Raw genomic sequence first — 25187 nt, forward strand, 5'->3', positions numbered from 1 at the left:
AAAAAAAAAAAAAAAACGAGTAGAGTAGGGCTTTGGGTGTAGCTCAGTGGTAGAACACTTGCCTAGCATTTGTGAGGCCCTGCGTTTGATCCCCAGCACTACCAAAAAATAAACAAACAAATTGGATAGAGAGTGTTTTTTTCTTCCGGTCTTCTTTTGGCTTTTATTCAGAAATGAAATTTTGCAAATCTTGTGTATGGTGAAATTATTTGAATGTTTTTTAAGATACTTGAAGAATATTGTTTGTGTATACAGCATGAAAAATAATCTCTACAACAGAGGCATTTGAAATGCTGCCGTGAAGGCACTGTGTAGGCCTCTCCAAATGGTATGGACTGTGTGTTCCAAATATTTAACAAATATCAGAACAAATGTCTGGAGCAGTCCTGAGAAAGTGAGTGAACTTGGCTAAGGATGAAGTAAGTTTCTTCATCTGTCACACTGGCTGGTGGAGAAAAGCTTAGGCCCCCGCACAAGTCACTGCTCTAGGATGTGCGGACTGCAGTGGCAGATCTTAAAGCACATCCTTGCTCCTTTGGCTGGTAGGGTTGCACATAGCCCTACGTTTCCCTGCTTGGCCAGCCCAGCCTGCTGTATTTTAATCCTATCCTTTCCCTTTTGTGTTTAGCACTTCTGTTTGGTGATGACACTAATCCTGCGCATCCGAAACATATAGGAAGTATTGATCCAACCTGTAACGTGGCTGATGTGGTGAAAGGTAAGGAGTCCAGTGCAGTGTCGTCGATCGCAGCTCAAATGGCATCGTGCTTTCTTGGAGGCAACTTGGCTGTAGGGTTATGTCGTCTGCTGATTCATCAGGCCACGTGAGGCCAAGCCATTTAATCTAAATATGAAAAGTACTTTCTAGACAGTTCAGGTAAAGATGTGTAATTTGTAATGCTCCAAATGTGAGTTTCTATTTTGTTGACGAGGGCTATGCTTGTATCTCAAACAGGAAACAGTTAAGTAAGATTGTAAGTTTTGCCTTTTTTTTAACTTTTTTTTGGTCTTTTTGAGATAGGGTCTCACTATGCAGTTCAGGCTGGCCGTGAACTCACTTTGTAGCCCAGGCTGGCCTCAAACTCACAGCGATCTTCTGCCTCAGCCTCCCGAGTGCTGGGATTGCAGGTGTGCGCCACCACGCCCGGCAGACTCTAAATTTTGATTACTGCTGTTACCTGAAAACTCCCTCAGTTTAAAATTAGGCTGAATTGACTTATTTGTAAAAGTTAAGCATCTGTCTGTTGTGCAGTCCTGATATTGGACTCTGTGTGGCATGTGAGCTTAGCCAGATACTGCCAGTAGCCTTAGCACAGAACTGGACCTCGTAGTCAAAACTCCCTGGTATCGAGGTACTTTGAATTTGAACAGCAGTTTCCTTATTCATTGAGGCTAAATGCTATCTTCAGAAAGCCTGCCTGTGTGTGAGTGATCCAGTAGGTTCCTTTAATCTTTTTTCAGTGTTATGATTACTCTGTGCAGCTTCAGATTCCCAACCGGTCCCTTTCCCCTGATTGAGTCTCCTACTGTGCTCTTCGTCGCTGTTCTAAACACTCTCTTTACAAGTTTTCACAACCACAACTCCCTGGTCTCCGTCTCTCTCTTCAGTAGCCATAGCTAAGGCAAACCTGTGCAACTTGTTTAACCTCGGCATTCCTCAACCCAGGGATGAGGACCCAGGCCTGTTGGCTTTAGCTCAGCCTGATTGCCAGGCTGCTTCTGTTTAATCAGAAAACACGTACGCACATTATTTCAGCTACAGTGTCAGTAAGCCCACCTTATATTTTGCATCTGTACCTTTTCTTTTGAATTATAATCTATTTGTTAGGCTTTGTGTCTTCAACTCGTTGTGCAACTCATATAGAACCTAGTATAGTGCCTGTGCAGATAATCTCTAAATATTCCTTGGTTTGATAAAATTTTAAATCTTTTGATAATTTTTTTCATTTTCTTTCTTTCATTTTCTTTTCTTTTTTTGTTTTTGTTTTTTTTAAGAAAAGGTCTCACTGTGTAGTTTAGGTTGGCCTTAAACTCACTATGTAGCCGAGGCTTGTTGCAAACTCATGGTGATCCTCCTGCCTCAGCCTCCTGAGTGCTGGGATTACAGGTGTGTACCACTTTATGTAAACAAAATTCTCACACCATATAGTTCAAATTTAAAGTGCAATGCAACTCAGCTGTTGTTAGCATATTCACAGAATTGTGCAGTCATCACCACAATCCAATTTTAGAACATTTTCTTCTCCCCCCTAAAGGGGTCCTGTATCTATTAGCAGTCACTCCCTACTACCCCGCTCCCTAGGCCTCTGCAGCCACTAACCTGTCTCCGTAAATGCTCCCCTATTGTGGACAGTTCCTATAAATACAGTCATACAGTACCCAGTCTTTAGTGACTGACTTCTTTCGCTTAGCATGTTGTTTTCAAGTGCCATCTGTTTTGTAGCACTTATCCGTACTACATTCCTTCTTCATAACTGGAAAGTATTCCACGATATGTATAAACACATTGTTCATTCATCAGCTGACGGGCATGAGGGCTATCCAGCTGACTTTGAACATGTTATGTAATGTCTTTCGGTTTCATTTTCTTCACCTATAAAATGGTACTTTCAGGATTTTATAAGAATTGAAAATTTGAATACTAGTTATTTGATATTAAGGAGTACTTAGTTGTTTGGTGTGACATTGGTGTCGTTTTGGTTTTTTTTAGAGGAGTTCTAGCTTTGAGAAAATATTTTAAATATTTACACATGATAGGAAATGATATGTGGGATTTGCTTCAAAATTATACAGACAGAAGGAAATTAAAAAGATGTATGTTGAAAATTGTTATGGCTGTTGGTAAGCACAGGGGCTTTCTTTATACTGTTCTCTGTACTTCGCTATATGTTTGAAATTCTTTATGGTCCGGTTTTGAAAACAATCATTTTAATTATCTTGTTTTTCCACACAGACTTCACTTAATTTTTAGGGAGTCTTTAACTAAGAACCACTAAAACTTGATAAGTAACTGGGGGTTGTGTGAAACTGTTACTGCTTCTATGGAACAGGGAGATTAAGCAATGCTGAAGTGAGTTGGAGGCCTTGTAAGAGAGTTCAGGGGGAGGTTTGCCGTGACTTAACCCCTAAGGTCTGCATTACTCTATTGTATTTAGACACTCTTACCTAGTCTTGTCATGATTGCATGTACGTTGTTCTCTCTCACTGCATATAGATTTCTAAAGGTCTAGAATTACCCTGATACACTTTGGTACCACTACACTTAGTGGCAGAACTTTGGCACCCAAACTAGCTGAAGAATATGCAGAATAATTTAGTATGTATTTGCAAAAAATGCTTGGGAGATTATGTCTACAGTCTTCCTCTTTGACTCCTTGTATTAGTCAACTTTCCATTGCTGTGACACAAAGATCAGCAACTTAAAAGTAGGAAAAGCTTATTTTGGCCCACAGTTAGAGAGGTTTCAGTCCATTGTTGCTTGGCCCTGTCAGTTTGGTGCTGTGATGAGGCAGAAATCGTGGTGAGGAGTTTGGGGCAGAGCAAAGCTGCTCGCCTCGTGGCAGCTGGGAAGCAAAGAGAGGAAGGGCTGGGGTCCCAGTGTCCTCTTCTGGGACACACGTCACACCTCCATTCACCTAACTTCCTTCCACTGGGTACCACCTCCCAATAGCATCATAGGCTGGGGCCCAAGCCTTGGACACATGGTCTTTACTGGACATTTAAGATCTCAACCATAGCATCCCTGTTTTTCTTTGTCTCTTTGATTCGCAATGTGACCATGAGTCGAAATCCTTTCTCCTCCCTCTTCTTATTCTCACAACTTTATCTTCCCTCTTCCCTTGCCCTTTTTAACTTTATACCCAGTAGTGTACTCTGGATAAGATGTACTATCTCCTCATGTAATTATTTCTACCTTGCTTGGCATAAGGAAGGCCTAGATTCCTAGTGAAGCTCCATCTAATGACAGTCACTCCTCATCCCCTTGTGCGGCTCAGAATTCCACTTCCCCCAACACACACTTGCCCACCGGTGTGTGTGCACATGTGCATTCCGTCCCAAGCTCCTGGGATACTCATGGGATTAGGAGGAGGAACTGACATGCTCTCTGTTCCCCTGTACTTCTCTTACAAATATTTTTCATTTCAGCAGGGTTTGGTGGCACACCTGTAATCCCAGCACTCGGGGGCTGAGGCAGGAGGATTACCACAAGTTCAAGGCCAGCTTGTGTTACAGAGTGAGTTAAAGACCAGCCTGAAGTACAGAGTGAGACCCTGTCTAAAAACAAAAAACAAATATTTTTCATTTCTTACCTTAAAAAAAAGCAGAGGATAGTTTCAGATTCCAAAAGTGCATGAATACTGTAAAGCAACATCCACGTATTTGCCACCGTTCCTTCCCTTAAATCATGCATACTGGGGCAGCACATCACATTTTCTTAGCTTGCGTACATTTTCTGAAGTGCTTTTGTACTCCTGCTTCCACCTGGTGAGCTGTATGCTTGCTAAGGGTCACTTATTTGTACCGAAACTGTTGGTTTTAAGTGATAGCACCTGTTGTGTCACATAATTTATTTAAATAGCATGTAAACTTGAAGAAAAAGGACTTTTTCCATTAAAACCAAGCCGAGTGCCTTAAGAAGACTCACTAAAGAAAAGTCTCTTAAAATGTGATGGAATTACTGTGAGCAAGAAAATTATTAGATTACAGGCTGGCAAAGAGTAAAACTCTTAGAAGGAATCCATACTGTTTATTTCACAAGTGTCTGTAAATTTATAACACTTTGAAGAAATAGGAGTTGGAATTCCTATTTCTTGGTGTGCTACTGTTTACCAAAAAAGATGACCCTGGAGCCCTAAACTGAGCCAAATTAAAAGAAAAGGCTTTGGACTTACGTAACTAGATTAAAAGAAGAATAAACTATGTATTCAAATATGCATTTTAAGGTAATGTTTATGATTCTCACTTTAGCCAATATTTTGCTTAGTCATTCAGCTCTTGTTTCCAGTTGGGAAAGTTAGGAACGCTAACACCGTTATCACCAAAGTAATGAAAGTGCTCACTGAAGAAAATTTAGGAAATGTGGAAAAAGAGAGAATATAAATTACTTGTTTTCATACCCCAGTGAAAACATTGTTTTATACACTTGAACTCACACCAGATTTACAGGTTGGTGCGCAAGTGCACCGTGAATAATCCTCGTCTCCGAAATTCGTAGTATTTGTGTATTTCCCCGTCTCTAGCACTAATGCCCATCACACACCACCTTCCTGGGTATGTTCGGTACCCAACAGTAGTAGCCCCTATCCTGTCCTCTGTATCAACGTTGTTGGAGTCCTTCCTACATCTGAACTGCGATACTCTCAATCTGTATATTCAAATGGGGTTTCAGCCAAACATATATAATTGTTATTCCTTTAATCATGTTGCTACCAGGGCAAAATGGAGTAGGCAATCTAGAAAGAAACCTGAAGGCCTTTTTTCTCCCTTTATACTACCGCAAAGTTTGACAGTCAGCTTTTTGCATTTCCTGTAGGCCCAACCTTTAATTTTCTGAGTGTCAGAACTCATAAGCAGCATTCTCTCTAGCTCAAAATAAGACTGAAAAAGAACAAGACTGAGAGCACCAAAGGCCAAGAGGCCTAAAAACGCCTAGAGTGGCTCTTAGCTGAAGGACATTGGAGTCTGCATCCCCAAGCACCCAGGAGCCACGTCAGCCTCGCCAGCTCTTCTCCCCAGGACCCCCAAGTGTTGCCAAGGAAAGCGAGAAGCTGATACTGGCTTCCTTTTCCTTTTAATAAAGTCTTACCACTCCCTTCCTCTTTTTAGAGTAGTTGGTGTTTTTGCACTGGCTTTTTACCTTCTCCCATGATTCTCTGAGATTGCTCAATCTTCTATTTTTTTTCCTTTTGTTTAAGATTAATGTGAGAGAGTAAAGGTTCTGGATTTTAATGACAGCTCTACTCATGATTTTCTCATCTGTGAAGACCTTGCAGGCTGGGGATATAGCTCAGTGGCACAAGTGCCTGCCTGGCAAGCACAAGGTCCTGAGTTCGACTCCGGGTACCAAAAAAAAAGGCGCATTCCAATACTGTGATGACCTTGCATAAACAGGTGTCCAGCCCAAATGACCCTGTGTGCGTGTGTGTGTGTGGGCCTGTGCGTACGTGTGTTTTATAGCCTTCGCAGCCCTAGTGAATAACACTGATCCCGTACTTGGATCTCTTGAGACAGACTACAGAAAACTTAGGCAGAAGAGTAGGGGCAATATTTTTATTTTTGACTAGAGAGTTGTATAAACGTGTAAGACCGGGATGCATCCTGCATAACACTAATTGAATGTGCAGATCCCTGAAGCATGCCTCCTTGCTGCTCATTTAGTACATTAATATCTACCTTTACACATCTGCAAATTATAGACTCAGGGTAGTAAATGCTAGAATTAGTGGTAAAAAGCAGGACCTATTATCCTTTGGGAGGTGCCTTCCATTGTGACCCCTTTCCCTCCTTTCTTTATAAGAAACCAGAAAATCAAATGGAAAATCCTGTGGTAAGCTCATTTTAAAGGCACAGACTTAGACGCTCGGTACAAAAGTCAGCTCTCACGGTAATGTCAGCTTGCCTGTGTTGTTCCTGTATGCTATTACTGCGTAGCGTAATGACACACAGATGGTCTCCTGAGAGCCTGGCCTTATCCTGGTTCAGAAATGATGTCTTCTGCTCTCACTTTGGGCTCTTCAGGTTCCAAGTAATGGGAGTCACTCATGCTAGCTCAAGAAATAGATTTGTTAAAAGAATCTAATAGTTCTCATAGTAATCCAAGGACAAGAAGCTCTTTATAGTTGTAGCTATAAAAATTGGAATTGGAAACTATCTTTGTAACTGACTCCACCTTTCTTTTTTTTTTCCGGTACCGGGAATCGAACTCACGATCTTGCGCTTGCCAGGCAGGCGCTGTGCCGCTGAGCTAAATCCCCAGCCCTCTCCACCTTTCTTTACCTGCTCCATTTACCTTTGTTTTTGTCTAGTCCTTGGACGACTCAGACACAGGCTGTTTAGGGCAGTGCTGGCACGCTAAGCCTTCCTAGATCATGATAACTCGCTGTGCTCTTTGGGCTCTGCCCTGCCTGGTCATCCTGGGTCTCACCATCTTAAGTTCCCAAAAGATGAATTTAATTGGCTTGGTGTTCATTTGTTTTGCTTGTGACTGTAAGTTTTCAGGTTTGTTCACCCTGGAGATTGGTTGCCCTTACATTAATTGCCCTGCCCCTACTTCCCTGTAGTCAGGGAGGATTTGCTGCTTAAGAAAACACTGGTAGGGGCCCGGGGATGCAGCTCAGTGGCACAGTGCCTGCCTGGCAAGTGCAAGGTCCTGAGTTCGCTTCCTGGTACCAAAAACCAAAAAAAAAGAAAAAGAAAACCCTGGTGGTTTCCACTTAGAATGGATTTGGGATAGGAAGGATGGTGATAGATTTACTAGAATTTCTTTGAAATTTAGAAGGGTTTCTAAAATGTAGCCTTATCAATTCTGGAAGTTTCTTTCTAAGGGAGTGTGTGGGTCAGTGGGGCTTTTGTGAACTTCCACCATGATGTACAGAGTAAGACGGTACAGAAGGTGAGGGTGTAACCTATAAATTTCATCTTCGGACACTTGTGACATAGATCCCGGATTCAGGTATGGCTCTGTGTGCAAATAAATATGCTGGTGGAAGGCTGAATCCTTGGTTTTGATGAGTATAGGAACCTCATATTACATGATGTAGAAAAAATTGTCTCTGAAGCAAACAACCCAGTCAGATCATGCTAAAAGGAGATAGCATTGCTCTACTACCAGGTGTCTCCAACTGGAAATGGTCCCTGAAATGATGAATTGTTGAGAAGGTAATTGTTTTTTAGGTGTCTTTTGAATAGGAAAATCTAATACAGTAATTTCTATAATACATTATTTTCCTACGTGCTAGGTTGGATCTGTTGGGTAAGTGGTATGAATGTGTGAATCTTTACCCTACCCTTTTGTTGTTGTTTTTCTGGGAGTTGAACCCATTTTCACACAGAGCTACATCCCCAGCCCCCCCCCTTTTTTTTGTTTTTTTCCAGTACCGGGGATTGAACTCATGACTTTGCGCTTGCCAGGCAGGCACTGTGCCGCTGAGCTAAATCCCCAGCCCCTGCCAGCCGCTTTTTATCATTTTTTTGAGACAGGGACTCACTAAGTTGCCCAGGCTGGGCTTAAGCTTGCAATCCTCTTGCCTCAGCCTTCCAGAGTGTGGTGATTACAAATATGTGCCAGCATACTGGGCCTTTACCTTACTATTTATATGCAGCTTTTTTTCATTTTGAGTCCTAGGTGTTTACGGTTTGGGCATTTTAACATGGGAGATAGGTATGTGCCACATCCACAGTTTTGTTAATTATTCTGTGATCGACATCTTATTACCTTTGCAAAAGCCGGACATGGTGGCGCACGCCTGTAATCCCAGCACTCAGGAGGCTGAGGCAGGAGGATCACTGTGAGTATGAGACCAGCCTGGGCTACAAAGTGAGCTCAGGGCCAGCCTGAAGTGCATAGTGAGACCCTGTCTCAAAAAGACAAAAACAAAACAAAACATCTTACTACCTTTGCAAACAGATTCCTAAAACATTGACTGTCACTTATGTGCAATGGCAGTAATAATAATTTCCTAACATTTCCTTTCAAAGATCAGTGTATTAATGTATTACAGATAAAAGTTATTTGGTAATTACCTTTTAAATTTTTATTTCTATTAAAAATAATTTTTTTAAAGAAAACTTAAATACGTGTAATCCTGGCACTGTGGGAAGTGCAGGCAGGAGGATTGTCCAGTTCAGGCCAAGCCTAGGCAACTAGTGACTTAAGGAGATCCTATCTCAAAATAAAAAATGAAAAATTAGGCTAGGGACATAACTCAGTGCAAAGGCCCCGAGTTGCACCCCCAGTACCGCACACACAAAATTTAAATACAACTCTAGATGTAACGGGTATTTATAAGGCAATACTTAGACTGTGGTTGCTCTGGTGGGGATTTTGAAAAGCTTTTTCATTTTTATATTAAACTACTTAAAGAGAAGCACCCTCTTGGAATATAGTATGTACTATCAAACACCCCTCATACCTCATGATCATTCACATCCAAGGAGAAACAGTGTCAGAATTAAGTGTGACCCCACCTTAACTTTCCAGGCAAGTGGTCCCCAAATGTAGCTTCTCTTCAGAATTACCTGGTGACTTTTTAAAATGTAGATTCCCAGGCCTTGACACAGAGCTACTGCCTAGAATCTTCACGGGTTCATTTCACAGTCCTCACTTTTTTTAACTAGGTATAAATTCTATACACAACCATGTCTGGGAACCACTTGAGGCCTCCTAGTTCCTAATTTAACAACAGCAGCAGCAGCAGAAAAAGCAAAACACACACACACACACACACACACACACACACCAAAGCAAAAACATGTCCCTCAGTATAATTGACTGCATGTTGCGAACTTTATCATGGGTCAGAGGATTGTTCCATTTAGCACATGTTTACTAAAGGTGTATGTGACATGCTAGGAGAATTTGTAAAGATTTTTACCATACAGATTTTGCCATGAATGCCACCAAACTTCTTTTAGCTAACTGGTGTATATGAGTCTACCTTGTGATGTCTTGAGTTTTTCAAATATTTGTCATGTGACTTTTTTATCATAGGATTCTTAATTATAACATTAATACACTAAATTTATTGTGATGCTTAAAAAATTCTTCCTTGCTTGTGGTTTTAGAAACCATCCTGAGTCTTTGAATTTGCATGTGGCTGCTTCTGCCTAGGCTCTGCTGCCTTCCACATGTTGGATTTGTGCAGCACATTCCCATGCCATCCGGTGAATACCAGGAATCGCGTGGGCTTAGTGTCTTTTCCTGCTTTATAGTGAAAGGAGCCTTGGAAGTTGGCTTTGTGCTATCATGTCACTAGGTGGAGATGTAGCATTGTTTGGTGGCGTAGTCAGAGCAAAAAGAATGAGTCTTGATTTCCTTTTACGGAAGTGCCTCACAGATATTTGTCCAGGTTTACTCTATCCTACAAAACATTTGCAAATTTGGTATGATTTAAAACTTCAACTTTCTTTTTTCAGGGTTGAAATTCAGTCCAACTTTAAAGTCTATTTTCCCACGGATCAATTCTTTTTTGAATTTTTCTTCTTTTTCTGCCATTTCCTTTTTGCTGTCCCTTATTATTTCATGTCATCAGAATTATTCTGATGTTGCTTCCTTTGGTTCTTTGTGGTGATTTAATTCTAAGAGTTTAATAAAATTATAAGAATTTTTTTCTCTGAAGTGAAATAATATGCAGAATTCCAATTTGGTAGCAATATTAGATAAATGAACTGAACTTACAGTCTGAGCACATCCTAATCTTATCTTTTTACTATTTTAGACTAATAATGTCAAATTTTAGCAAATTTAAAATTTGTTGGGCTTATTTTCCTCCTTTTTTCCTTTATTATTTCTCTTGCCTCTTGAATCTTAAACAAGTATCTTTTCTACGCACGGTATTGATGTGGGAATAGAGAAAAAGAGCACAATCTTGTCTGTAAGGATCTGATACATAGCGGAGAACACTGAAAATGCACCCATGAAGGAGTTTAATGTAATTTGATTGCCTGATCTTTAGCAATTATAAGGTAAAACTACAAAACAAAACAAAACTTGCTCTGGCAAACAGCCTGGCATTTCCTCAGACTCCACAAGTGCAGAGCTACCACGTGATCCAGCAGTTTCCTTTGCCTAAGTATACACCCAAGAGAAATGAAAACATGTTTACACAAAACCTTGACATGGATATTCCTAGCAGCATTGTTCATAATAGCCAAAAGTGGAGACAGCCCACGTGTCTTATTAACTGATGAGTGGATGAAGAAATATAGTTTATGGATATGATGGACGATTAGCAATAAAAATGAAGTACTGATTCATGCTACAACACGTATGACCCTTGAAAACATGCTAAGTGAGAGAAGCTAATCCCCAAAAAACATACATTATGTAGTTCTACTTACCAGTATACAAAATGTCTAGAATACCAAATCTGTTGGAGGCAAAGCAGCTCCGTGGTGCTTAGGGCTGGGTAGAGAAGAATCGCTGTCAGTGGGTATGGAGCTTCTTTTTGTAGTAATGAATATATTGTACACTTGATTGTGGTGATAGGCGCACAGCTTGGCACATTTACTCAATACCGCTTGGCTGTATTGTACACTACCAGTAGGTGGATTTTATGGGACTGGAATTACATTTCAGTGAAATTTTCAAAAGAAAGTTATCAAAAGGTTTAAAATTTATCTAATTAAGGAATATTTATTAACCATCTACATAGGCACTGTACTAAGTTCTGTGCATGTTATACAACAAGTGTAAGGTACAAGGCCTCAGGTTCTTTGTTGTTGTTTCTTATTTTTAAGATTATTTACAGCTCAAGACAAAAAAGGTATTACGTCATGAGACACTTCGCTTCCTGAATTTGCTCCCCGTCTCTTGAACCTCTTGAATCCCCTCTTTCAGCTATTTCTGTAATAACTCTGATCTTACCTGGTTTTTTTTCCTTTGAAAAGTGAACTGTTTCCCCTCAGATTTTGATGAATATTAACCCCAACTTGTTACCTTCTATGAACTTAGCGGACATTTTAAAGTGACAGTGGTGTCTCCAATAACTTAAATTGTGCAATTCATGAAAACTCATTCATTCAGCAAATACTTATTGATGTTTTGTATGAGCAACCAGCACATCATAAGGCTGTTGGTGTTATTATTTTTAAATTACAACAAATATCTTTTTGCTACAATTTAGTCAGATTGCATGGTGTTTGGAAGTATAGTCTTGAGTTTATAGATTTTCATGAAAAATAGTTAAAAGTTAAACAAATATGTGCTTGGCATAGAACTAACCATGTTATTATTAGTTTAGTATTTTTGACATTGTTGTGGCTATTAACACTTGAAGGAAAGAGAAATTTTGTTTTGGTCCATTCTAACTTATTAAAGCCAAGAAGCTATTTTTAAAAGCTAGTAGTTTTAACTCTAAGTGTATCGGTTTAAAAGTTTGTCATTTTCATATATCTGTGTTTCTATGTATGCACACATACGTTTGTGCCTGTGTCATTAGTAAAGCTGCTGAATTTTTCTCTTACTTTGCAGATGCGTATGAAACAGCCAAGATGCTGTGTGAACAGTATTACCTGGTAGCTCCAGAGCTGGAAATTGAAGAATTTAATGGTAAAAGAAAAATAATTTTCAACTTAAGTACAAAGAAAATGGCTTAAAAAACTGATGATACCAGAGGTCTATTTTAGTAAGATCCTAAAATTGTCCTGCTTTTTCATCTTTTGTCTTTTAAAACCTTTCTCTCTATACCTTTGGTCAGTCAGGAATATTGTTGCGAGGACTTTTTGTGCAGGAATGTGTAACATGTTAGAGTGCCAAGTTCTCAGAACAAACAATCAAGGAAGAAGATCCACAAAGTCATAAATAGGCAGTTTTCAAAATAAGAAATGCAAGCAGTCAACACATGCAAAAGTGTTAACTTTATCGATCAGAGAGGTGCCACTTCTGTCTTTTTTTTTTTCGTCTTTTTGAGACAGGGTCTCACTATGCAGTTTGGGCTGGCCTTGAGCTCACTTTGTAGCCCAGGTTGGTTTTGAACTTGCAGGGATCCTCCTGCCTCAGCCTCCCAAGTGCTGGGATTATAGGTGTACACCATGACGCCTGGCCACTTTTGTCTTTCAAAATGACAATTATAACATTTTAATGCTTTGAATTTGGGCCCAGAAAAATACTTTCTCCCTAACACATACATTTCTTGTATACATAAATTAATATAGCCTTTCTCAAAAATGCTACCAATATCTTTTCTATTTGACCCAGTAAATTAAATTAATAATGATCATGTTTCTTTGGTCCAGTAAATTAAATTTCAGAAAAAATAGTATAAGAAAATAGAGATTTACACAGATTTATATACAAGAATGATAATCTCAGGAGTCTTCTTATAGAGCAAGTTGAAAAAAAACCCATTTTCCACATTATAGGATTATTTAAATAAATGGCAAAATGCCCATAAGATAAAATATTATGCAGGTGTTCAAAGTTACGCTTTAAAGAAATAACATGGGGAAAGTTGAGGATTTTTAAATATATGGGCTATAAAAGTTTATGAAAGTGCAAACTCATTGGGAAATACTTTAAAGTATTCTTAGTCCCAGAATAAAACAACAGCCCTCTTATAGCTGATTTGTTATAATTCTGTATTTATAGAATATAATTCTATATTTATTTACAAGTTATTTTGAGTTTCTAACCATTTCCTTTTGGGTGAATGCTTAGGGTTCCTCATTTTCCTATAGTCCAGACAATGAGTGGGTGGAGGGAGTGGGAGGCAGTGAGAATTTGTGAATGTGTGGAAATATTTCTGTAGGTTAGATTCCTGCCCATAGAATGACTGATTCTTAGGGTATGAAAGAAAAAGCACGCAGAAATATTCTTAGGGTGTGAGTATTTATTATTAATGATAAACTAAATTCAATTCCCTCTCAAAAATATACTTCACACTGCCATTGAAGGACAGTTGCCCCTACATTCTACTAAAATATGTGATGTCAGAGCCACTTTCAAAGTCTCTTGGGTTCTGTAAGTAGGGTTGTGCCTCTGTCTTGAATGAATTATGTGATGTCTTGGTTACTTTTCTGTCATTGCCGAGACAAAATACCCAATGCACAAAACTAAAGAAGGGAAGGTTTATTTAGCTCACAGTTTGTGGAGGTTTCAGTCCATACTCGGCTGGCTCCAAGGCAGCATGGTACATGTCAGAGGGCAACAGTTAAAGGCAGTGGAAGACAGCAAAAAGAACAAGAGCAAAAGGGGAGGGCAGCAGTGGCTGAGAGCAAGCCTTTTTCCCTCCCTTACATTGTATGCAAACTACCCACCCCAGGGCGGGTGTAGCGCTCACACCCATAATCCCAGCATTGGACCATGAATCAATCACAAACTCTAGAAGCCTGCCCATGACTGCACGATGACCTGAGGGGGACGTCCAGACACAATCCATAACAAATGGCTACACTGGAACTAAGTGTACTTAGCTTGGGTATTTCTAATTAGAAGCATTTTAATACTCTCTTTCCTCCTACTGGCTAGGTGGGACATGACCTAAGTATCCAGATTCATATTTTTCAAATGATGACACTTAAAATTGCAGGTAATAAAAATACGTCCTTTAGGTGCATAGCAGCCTTCCTCGTTCTGCAGGCTGGAGCAGCGCAGCTGTTGTTGTTGCCGCAGAGCCATTCTGTCATTCTGGGCAGTGCAGCCACCACCGTGACAGGAGCTTCATAGCTACCTTTGGCATGATCTCATAAATGATAGAACCCCTTTTATATCACATTTTGAAGCCCCATTCCCCATCACTGAGAGAAATGAGTGCTTCTGGTTATAGATAACCTCTAATTTTCCATTGGATCAGGTAATGTAGTTATGATTCATATCTATGACTTCTTGAATGCCAAAGCTCTTTATAAGCATGACTAAGAAATTCACTTTAGCTCTGATAAGTTCTGTGTTAGAGATGCAGGTTGAAGTTTGGTCCTAAACACCTTAAGTAGATGCTTTTGCTTCATAAGGAGAGAGCATGTGTGCTTCTCACAGTGTGACAGCCGACTGCATTTTCTAGGGAGGAATTAGAACCAGGTTTATATGGATTCACTGTCAGAGCTCACCTGAACTACACAGTGTCCCCTTTCGAGGTGTTTCCATCACACAATGGGTGCCTTTAACCGTACAGTGCTTGCGGCTCAGCCCTTCAAAACATATGAGGCTGCCATTAGCCAAAGAACAATTTATTGCTCCCTGAGGACTGAAATTCTGCTAGTTTGCTATATTATCTGTTATTTCTGAATTTTTGGAGAGTGTTTCCCTTTCCCAATGTGGCTCTCTACAAAAGCAGCGACTAGGACTATGTAGAATACACAGTGGCAACATCAGCAAATTCTGGATACTGCTAGGGTAAATTTGCTTCATTTTCCTTTCTATGGCATATTTAATAGGAACATTAAAAATAACAGAATTTTGTTGATCTTAGATCAAGTTTCAAATATATTCATCTTTTCTTACTTTCCTTCTTTAGTGCTGGGGATTGAACCCTGGGATCACACGTACTAAGCACGTGCTGTATCTCTGAGCTGCACCTCCAGCCTGGTCTCACATATTCTGACTATCCCTCTGTGGAAGCTCATGACCGGTTTCTCCAAAGTCCAGAAGCAATCTCATCATACTGGTTCTCATTCTTTTGTAATTCTCATTCTTTTGCCAAAGCATTAAGCAGATAAACATTTTTATCTTACCTTTTTTCCATCCATGGGGTCAGGCAGTGTGGCTTAGGGGAAAGATGGGAACTGTGTACCTCACCTGTCAATGGGCATCCTGACTCTGACACACAGTGTGGGCCCTAGACAGATCACTTGGCCTCTAACAGTCTAGTTCCTCATCTGTAAGCTTGCTCTGCAGGGTGGTAGAAGGAAAATGTCTCCAGTACCTTAAAATTGTGCCTTAAATATTGACACTGGGCATGTACTGCATAGTTAAAGGGTAGCTACTGGAAGTCAGGGTTGACTTGGAAGAGATAAGATTTAAGCCCCTACTAACATCTCTTTATTATTTCCACATTAGTCATTCCTTTTAAGAAGGTGATTTATATCTTTGAGTTTGGTGGGAAGCACAAAAATTTCAATTCGTAACATGATAATTTTTTATGGGGAGTTCATAGAAAAGCAATGAGTCCACCCTGGGATCTTTGACTTCTAGGTTCCCCATATTGGGTACTTTCAATCAAGAAGTTCCATACAGCAATCGACAAGCCATTACCGGTAGCTCTGTTAACACTGAGAAATTCATGTTTAGTGATGGTACTGGCCTGTATGTGCTATTTACTGTGTGGGAGGCTGTGTGTATACCAGTTTATCTCATTTAACCCTTGAAGTTACCTGGTGAAATACGTACTAGGCCCATTTCAGAGATAGAACACTGAGGTCCAGATGATATAAATACTTGTTAACGTAGCTACCAAATGGCAGAGTTGGAACTTGATCCCAGTGTGACTTTGAACCATACCATATGATGTTTTTAATATTCTTATTCATTTATTTTTGGAAATGAATTAGCCACCTTTAAGTGCATTGCTATCTTTTCTTTTAAATGCATTTTTCTGCTTAGCCTCTGGTTTTTTTGTTTTTATTCTTAGAGAAGAACTATTTGAAAATAAAATTCCTTATGCTTATGTAGAGTCCTATTGATATTTATTAAATTCTGCTTCAGCTAATGGTGTATGGAGGAATGGTTGTACAACATAGAGGCTTTATTATTTCTTGAGTCTCTCGCATAAAAAACCTGAACCATTTTTCCATTGTTTTTTTGTTTGGGTTTTTTATTTTATTTTATTTTTTTATTTTGTTTTTTTGAGACAGGGTTTTGCTTGTAGTTCAGCCTGGCTTTGAACTGACGATGTAGCCCAGGCAAGCCTCGAACTCACAGCAATCCTCCTGCCTCAACCTCTCGAGAGCTGGAATTACAGGCATGAGTCACTACACCTGGCTCCTCCATTGACTTTTTAAATGTACCCTTAAATAGAAAATTTATATTCCACTTGTGTGTTATTTTAGAAAGTCAACAAATGTCTATTAAGTATCCAGTCCTTGACAGCCAATAGATCCAGGATAAGGGAAGAGTCATGGACAAAAACGTTTGACATGGTTTTAAAAGAAAGGAAAGAAATCTAAACTATAATATTCCCAAATAAAAGTGCAAGTAATTGAGCAAGCCTTTAGATGGCTCCTAGAGAATGTTATTTGAATTTTTAAGTAAGCCCACACTGTAAAAGGTCTTTTCATTTCTCTAAGATTTGGAGTGAAAAACTTGACTTCAGAGGCTGTTTATATAGGTAATCATGCCTCCTCGCACAAGATAAACTAAGCACTGGTTCCTCGGCTCCATTAAAGTGACAATAAAATCCAAAGAAAAACAGCAAAGAAAACCAGGGGGTTTATCAGTGGACCACTGTCATAGTCCCATTGGGTTACTATAATAAAAAATACCTAATAGTGGGTAGATTAAATAGAAGACATTTATTTCTCATAGGTCTGGAGGCTGGGAGGTCCAGGATCATGGTGTCAGCAAATTTGGTGTTTGGTAAGGGCCCATTTCCTGGTTTATAGAGGACTTCTTGCCGTGTCCTTACATGCAAGAAGGAGACAGGGAGCTCTCTGGGATCTCTTTATAAGGGTACTAATCTCATTCTTGAGCTTTCCACCCTCATGACCTAACCACTACCCAAAGACCCTACTTTGGGGATTAGGTTTTGGCATACGAATTTGAAGGGACGTAAGCACTCATAGCAGCTCCTGAAAGAGAGTAACCAGGTGGAAGTATGCTGAGTGATGGGACAGAGCAGAAGAAACCACAAAGAAGGAGGCTGCAGCAGAGGTGGCAACCAGTTTGCCAAAGATTATTCTGGAGGGATCCTGGAGCAGAGCTAGGTGGTGCAAAGGCCCGGAATGGGAAGGAAAAGCCAGTGGGAAGGAGTTAGCAGAAAGCTGGTCTAAGGAAGAACATGGAGGGATGGTGAGTAGTTTGACTCTGGCCAGAGTCTGCCTGCTCACACCCAAGTAAGAGTACTCTTGTTTAAGAGCAACCCAGCAACAACTGAGATTGTTCACGTGAGTGATGTTATCCCGAAGTAAAGCCTACTTCATTTGAGGATTTGGGGGCTTATCAGAGGCCAGCTTCCTGTCTGCTTGTCCTAAAGCCGGTTGAGAAGTCTTGATCAGGTACACAGAGCTCTAACCCTTCCCACTTAGGGGAGAGTCCAAGGGCAAAGGGCATTGTACCTTGAATGATGAATCCAGTCCTTCACTCTTAAACAAGAACATTACAACTGTGGTATATCAGACCTTGACAAATGCCAGAAGTATGAATGAAACGCAAGTGACATTAAACTTACCAGCTGTGCTGTTATTGCCAGAAGCCCCCTCTTACCAAATTCTGAGAGCGAGAGAGAGTTCAAATGAAGATTTCGTTACCTACTGAAATCTTCAATCAAATGAATCATAGGTATCAGGAGTGAGGCGTTTCTCATGTACACCTTTCTAGATTGCCTGATTGCTGCAGGGTGTATAGCATGGAGATAAGAAATGGGGGGAACGTTCTAGAGCTTCAGTCAAAACAGTTCTGTGGTGATGGCTATGCAGCACGTTTGGAAAGCAATCAGTCGTACGTTGGACAATCTTGGAGAATGGTTGGGCACAGCGGCACACACCTGTAATCTCAGCTTCTCCAGAGACCGAGGCAGGGAGATGGCAAGTCTGAGCCCAGCCTGGGCACATAGTAAGACCTTGTCTCAAAATTAAAAAAAAAAACTTAAAGGCCTGGGATGTAGTGGGATGTAACTTTGTGGTGGGGCACTTGCCTAGCATGCCCAGTGCAGGCCCAAATACTGACAAAAATCATGAAGAATGGAAGCTCTGATGCATGAGCTGATGCAGGGTGATGCGTGAGGCAAGTATGTTTCTTGTTCATTTGCCCAAGAGACGAGGTGGTTAGAAACTCCAGGAAAAACACACTGCTGTGCAAATAATGACATAAACTAAATATGAAGCAACCTAAACATGCATAGTGTTGAGCAGGTAGAGGAGTCTAAAGAGAATCTGTTTCACCACAAAGACTTACGAACGTTCTCCTCCGAGTGACAGTACTGTCATCAGAAGGGATCCTGCTGGGTACACTGTTGGGGCTGCTCTGCAGTGACCAACACTTACGTAGTTATGATGTTGCCCACACTACTGGTTTTCAGCTTTTCTTAAAAGGATGTGGAAATAATGTATAGAGTAGCTAACTAGAGTTGCAGAACAGAATGTAAATATCAACCAAAGGAGTACAGCAGAAGTAGTGAAGTCGCTGCCTCTGGGCATGGATGGAGGAATATTACTAAATTCTAAAAATAGCCCAGACCCCCAAAATTCCAAGACCCAATCCTAAAATGGGCATCTGAGATGAATACACACGTCTCAGATGAAGAAATACAAATGGCAAATAAATACATGAAAAAATGTTCAACATCATTAGTCATTCAACAAATGCAAATTAAAACAACACTGAGAGTCCATCCCACCCCGGAAACAATGGCTGTCATCAAGAAATGACAATAACAAATGCTGGAGAGGCTGTAGAGAAAAAGGAACTCTTCTCCGCTGTTGGTGGGAGTGTAGACTGGTGCAGCCACTGTGGAAGTCAGTCTGGAGATTCCTCAGTAAACTAGGATTAGAGGTCCCATTCAACCCAGCTATTCCCTTTCTGTGTATTTTTCCAAAAGAACTGAAAACATCCTACCATAGCTATATATGTGCACCCATGTTTATAGCAGCACAATTTGTAATAGGTAAATCTTGGAAATAACCCAGATGCCCATCAGCTGAGGAATGAATGAATAAAAAAGATGTGGTATTTTTATATAATAGAGTATTACTCAGCTATAAAAACAGATAAAGTAGAGGCTTTTAAAGGTAAATGGATGCAACTAGAGGCAATACTCATAAGTGAAATAAATCAGACTCATATGTGTAAAGGTTGTATTGCCTCCCTGGTATAGGAACCTGAAAGATTAAATAAAATCTGAAAGGTACAATAGATATTGTGAAAGGGAAAGAGACTGCTCAAAAGGAAAGAACAACTGGGATGAGGGAAAAGAGAAAAGAAAGAAGGAAGGGAATATATATATATATATTATATATATATAAAATATATATACACACACACACACACAAGATAGCTAAGATAATTGTGCTACTAATTTCTGTTGGTTTTTTGAAAGGAACAGTTAATGTTTAATTGTTGGATCAATCTTACATGCCTATATCTGGTTATCAGAGTAATCGCTTTGAAGATAACAATATGTAAGACAGCAACCCTTGTTAATTTCCTATCACCTTGTTTTGAAATTCTGTATCATTTTTATTGTTTTTGTGTTATTTTGTTTATGTCTTGTTTTTGATATTTTGTTTTTGTTCTTTTCTCTTTAAAATGAAAAAAAAAAAAAATAGCTGATCCAGGATCTGGAATCAAGAGCTCTTGGGGGCTGGCCATATAGGTCAGTGGTGCAGCAGGGCTCTGGGTTTGATCCCCTCCAAAACAGCTCTTGAGCCAAGCATCAAGTTTCAGTGTCACTTCCATTACCATGGGCAAGTCAGCCTTTCCAAAGCCTGTTTGTTCACTTATAAATAATGCCACCTACCCTATGAGCCTTGAGGTATTATAATAAGAGTTCAATTGGATAATGCGTGTGAAAGCTCTTTGTAAACTGCTAAGGACCAAATAAATGGTAACTCTAATTTATATTATTTTGAATCATTTTCTAGAGGAAGTAGGTTGAAATTATAGCATGAGTGAGTATGTATGTGTTCTACTTGAGAAAGTTCATGCAGCTTCAATATCTTAAGTGATTTGGGGTCACAAGAGGGAAGGACTACACTTCTGAGCATCTCCTCTCTGCTCCATGCTGTTCTTAGTGTTTGACATGGGATTCAGTGCTTCTCAGATTTTCCTCAGAAGATCCCTGATGCAAGGAGAAAAGACTGCAGGTCTCCGGGGATTTCACTGCTAGCTGCTAGTAGAAAAGGTTTTGTGAACCTTCCATTCTGCTCTACCATATGTTAGCAAAAGTTAACACTGGTTTAGTCCAGTTCACCAGCCCTTTTGCTCCGGTGCCTTCACATTCCCTCAGCTGACCACTAGAGTTGGTAGTGGGGATGTCCCCCCAATTTGGAACCGGCCAAGTGCTATTTTATTGTCATGAAATGCTCAGGATATTGGGGCATAGATAGATTCCAGTTTTGCTCAACTAAGTTTCAGAGAGCTTGAGCGATTTGTTCAAGGTCAGCTAGCTAAGTGCATTTCACCCCAGATTTGTTTCGATTCTGAAGCATATGTTTTTGCTCATCCCTGCCTTGAGAGGTGGGAACCTAAATTAGCTTTTTTTTAGCGCTCTGGTTTATGTACTTCGAAAAGAGAATGCAAACATCATTCTTGACTCTCGTGTCATCTCGGTCCTTATTCATTGACAGTTTTGTCTCTGTTTTCAGCCAAAGCACCAGACAAACCTATTCAGGTAGTTTATGTGCCCTCACATCTGTTTCACATGCTATTTGAGTTGTTCAAGGTAAGTGGAATTTAAAAACATGGAAAGAAGTCTTCATTTTAAATTACTTTGATTCAGGGCATAATGGATTCATTAGATTAGCATAAGAAAAAGGTTTTGCATAACCATTTTAAAAATTCTATTTCTGATATCCTGTGGGTTTTATAATTTGTACACTGTGAGATGAGAAATTGCTGTGTACAGTATAGTTTTTGTGAATATTAGTACATATTGATTTTGAAACTTAATTGTACTTTAGTGACTTTACATAAAATCCATACTGCTTTTTCTTAGGTTATGAGATTAGGGATGCCCTTTAATTTTCAAACCTAGGAAAGGCTTTATTCATAGTAGCCAGTCCAAAATATAAAGCATGTTTATGCATATCTGTGCTTCTGAGCATTAGCTCTGTTGGTACATTAATAGTCATTCCAGTCCTGAGAGATCCTGTAACCCTTGTGCATACTTGAATCAGTTTCCTTCCACAGAGGTGGAAGGGAAAGACATGGATGAAGTGGACCAAACAGGACACAAAATAAACCATGGGTGTACAACCTTCTGGCCTGCCTGGGCCACACTGAGTGAAGAGGAATTGTCTTGGGCCACATATAAAATATATAATGTAGTTACTGCATATAAGTAACAATAATTCCTTTATTCTTGAATATTTTTATTGTAACATTTTTAAGCAAGAACAACATAGGCATAAAACTTGTTCTGTGAAATTAGTGCATCAGTGTCTGGGTCCATTGTTACTGATGCAGTCCGTGCTTGAGCACTGTGCAGTCGAGTTATGAAAAATATCACTAAAAATAATTATTGTTAAAAGTTTCCTGTCTTGTGGGGCCTCATTGCTAACCTTCCATGGCCACATGTGGTCTGTGGGCCGTGAGTTGGACATGCCTTCCTGTGGCCTACATTATTATTTTTGTTACCCAGTAATGAATGGCATTTATATCACTGTAGTACAGACACAAGGCATTTAAGCTAAAATTCCATCTCTTCCAATGTGTAAGACATTAAATTGAACACCTGAAAAATCAGTTATGCTGATTTGCTTCCAAAAATTAGAATGTTACTAATGTAACACTTTAAGGTGGAGATGGGCATTCAATTGTGAACTTTCTCTTTAACAGCTGTGGCTTTTTCAGAATTTCTTTTTAAATGATATTTCCTCTACTTTTTTCAACCAAATGATTAATTTTTATGGGAAGCATGAATCTTTTCAGTTTTTCTGCCTTCTTTAGAAGAAAGGTGCTCTATAAATGCAGACTGATAAATAGGATTTAAAGTGCACAAATCAGCCTCCGCAGCCTCATTACGTGTGATAAAAACATCTTTCCGGGTTTTGAGTTGAATAATTTAAATACCCTAAAGCAAAAAAAGAAAAAAGGGAGGAAGGAAAGAAAGAAAAATAAATATTTATCATGTTAGATGGGGCTAAAACTAGATGCAAAACAAAATAAAGTGTCAGGAAATTTTTCCTTGATCTGAGCATATGTTTATCCAAGCTCTCAAGAGGGAAAAATGCCATGTAAATCCAACGAATACTTGCCCCACAAAAGAATTGCTGGGTATAAGTAATCTTGTACTAGTTTCTTTTTTAAAATTGTGATTTTGGGGGTCGGGAGACTAGCCCAGTGGTAGAGTGCATGCTTAACATGAGGCTCTGGGTTCAATCCCCAGCACCAAATAAATAAGTAACATTGTGGTTAATGAGTCAGCAGAAATGCTTTAACAAAAGGTCTCGTTATTTTAGAACTCAATGAGAGCAACAGTTGAATTGTATGAAGATAGAAAAGAGGGCTGCCCTGCTGTTAAAACTCTTGTTACTTTGGGTAAAGAAGATTTGTCCATTAAGGTAATTATTTTACTTGCATGTATATTTTGATTATCAGTTGATTTAATAATATCTAGACGACAAGAAATCAGAGGCAAGGGATGAAAACTGCCATTCATTGAGTGTCTTATTTGTAAGTGCAGCCGTGTGTCACAACACTTTAGTCAACAACAGAGCGCATATATGATGGTAATCCCGTAAGATTATATCACACAGTGACATTATAGCCAACTTAGTTTGTGTAAGCACAGTGTGTGATGTCAGCACCGTGGTGAAATCACCTAATGACACCTTTCTCAGAATGTGTCGCTGTCATTAAGTGACACGTTGATGGTACTGTGCTGGACCCTTGGCTTGAGTTACCTCAGTTAAACTTCACTGAACAGGACTGCAACCCCACACCTGGATCCTCCTGTGCTACTCTGCCTTCTTTGTTCTATATTGTTCCTATAGGAACTGTATTTCAGTGAGGTTTCAAAGCCTTTCCCCATTTTGGAGTACTGCAGAATGTACTTTATTTAATGACTTCATTGCCTCCTACTTTAACTTATAGACTGGTGTCTTTTTATTTTTAACATTTTGTGTTCTACAGATAAGTGATCTAGGTGGTGGAGTTCCACTTCGCAAAATAGATCGTCTTTTCAACTACATGTATTCAACTGCTCCTAGACCTAGCCTGGAGCCCACAAGAGCTGCCCCTTTGGTAAGCATCACAAACTGCCGCTGAAGGAAAGGTCACTGACCCGGGGAGGGTCTCTATCTACATGAGGGCCAGGGAGCTGCTGTCTCTCCGGGTTGTCGCAGTAGCCTGAGTGAATTAGAATGTTCCCCGTAGGGTTTGGAGAAGTGGGACCTTTTTGCTTTGCCTACTTTCTTTGTGAGTCCTTTGGAGTTAGATTGCTTCTCTAATTTGACTAAGAAATACTCTGAGCCGAGTGCCTCACTCCCCGATACAGCAAGAACACCTTTCACTGTGGTAAGGCTGCTACTGGGGCACCATTAGCACGTAACACCATCCTTGGGGAGGCTAGAAGTTACTGGTGTGTGAGCAAAGGAGCTGTGCAGGGTGTGCAGCTACAGCTTGGTCCTGGGCATGTTGGCGCTATGTACCATAGAGACGCAAATCACCCAGAGCCTCTAACTCTCCACCATCAAATTTGTTTATATAATTAAAATGTTGTTATGAAAACATTTGATTTTTTTACATTAAATAATCTAAGCATAAAACATATAGGTGGTATATGCATTTCCAGAGCCCTTTCTATCACACTCTGAAAATAACCTTCAGCCCTATTAAGGCAGTGAGAAAAGCCTCTGGTTACCATGGTAGCATTTAGACCCTGGTAGGGCCATACTTTCTTCCCCTGCTGAGTGTTTCTAATTGACAAACAACAATTGAACCCTTTGTCATTAAACAAAGCAACATATCTATCAGTCTGCCGAATGGTTCAGGGTATAAATTAAGTTTCATTTTAAAGTCCTACCTGACTGATAAGCACATAAGATTATATTTTATTTGTATGAATAAAATCAAACACTCTTGCATCATTTATTTGAGACAGAGTTTGTTAACTCAGCATGCAGAGAGCAAAGCGGAAGTTATTTTTGTAGGATTCAGGAAAATTCTTGAGGGATCATTTTGGAAAGATTTCAGTGGCCATGTTTAGCTACCTACTTAAATAAACCTCAGAAGAAAAAAAGGGCACTACAAACAAATTGAGTGCCTTCCCCAGTTGTTTAAAAGGAATATGGATTGTTTATTTCAGGTCTTAAAGTATATCTTGGGGGAGCAATTAGGTCATACTTGTTTTTTTATGGAACTGAAGAAATGAAGTAGGAGACCTTAAGATACGAAGCCACCTGCCAGTCATGGAGATGAGGAGATGAGTTTCGTGCCTTGCCCACGCTAATTGACGGTAGAGCCGGCACTGGCTGCATCTGTGTTCTTTCCAGTGCATCGCGTGGGTGTTCCCTTGAAGAAATACCTCCATTGCTGTACATTCAAGTTAGTAAGCTGTCCCCAGCTTTAAAGTGGACCTGTGGATATGGGCTACTGGAAAACATCATTTCCTTACCTCACAACTTGCAGTTTTACACCTCTGTGGCCTGACACATGCATT

General features: G+C 39.8%; 1 protein-coding gene across 5 annotated transcripts in view; it reads left to right on the top strand.

Annotated features, from left to right (window-relative positions):
• The window catches only part of Pdk3 (pyruvate dehydrogenase kinase, isozyme 3), a 79381-nt gene that overhangs the window by 36667 nt on the left and 17527 nt on the right, over positions 1–25187 (top strand). For 4 of the 5 annotated variants that reach the window (XM_005407845.2, XM_005407844.2, XM_005407847.2 and 1 more), the window contains 5 exons: positions 629–718; positions 12191–12268; positions 21154–21248; positions 22987–23088; positions 23660–23770. In XM_005407845.2, coding sequence (XP_005407902.1) covers positions 629–718; positions 12191–12268; positions 21154–21248; positions 22987–23088; positions 23660–23770 — 476 coding nt within the window. The remainder of the gene's footprint in view (positions 1–628; positions 719–12190; positions 12269–21153; positions 21249–22986; positions 23089–23659; positions 23771–25187) is intronic. The other variant, XM_005407846.2, reaches the window with a different exon arrangement.

This window comes from Chinchilla lanigera, unplaced genomic scaffold (assembly GCF_000276665.1).
Source record: "Chinchilla lanigera isolate Chin_1 unplaced genomic scaffold, ChiLan1.0 scaffold00108, whole genome shotgun sequence".
In the NCBI taxonomy this organism is placed as follows: Eukaryota; Metazoa; Chordata; class Mammalia; order Rodentia; family Chinchillidae; genus Chinchilla; species Chinchilla lanigera.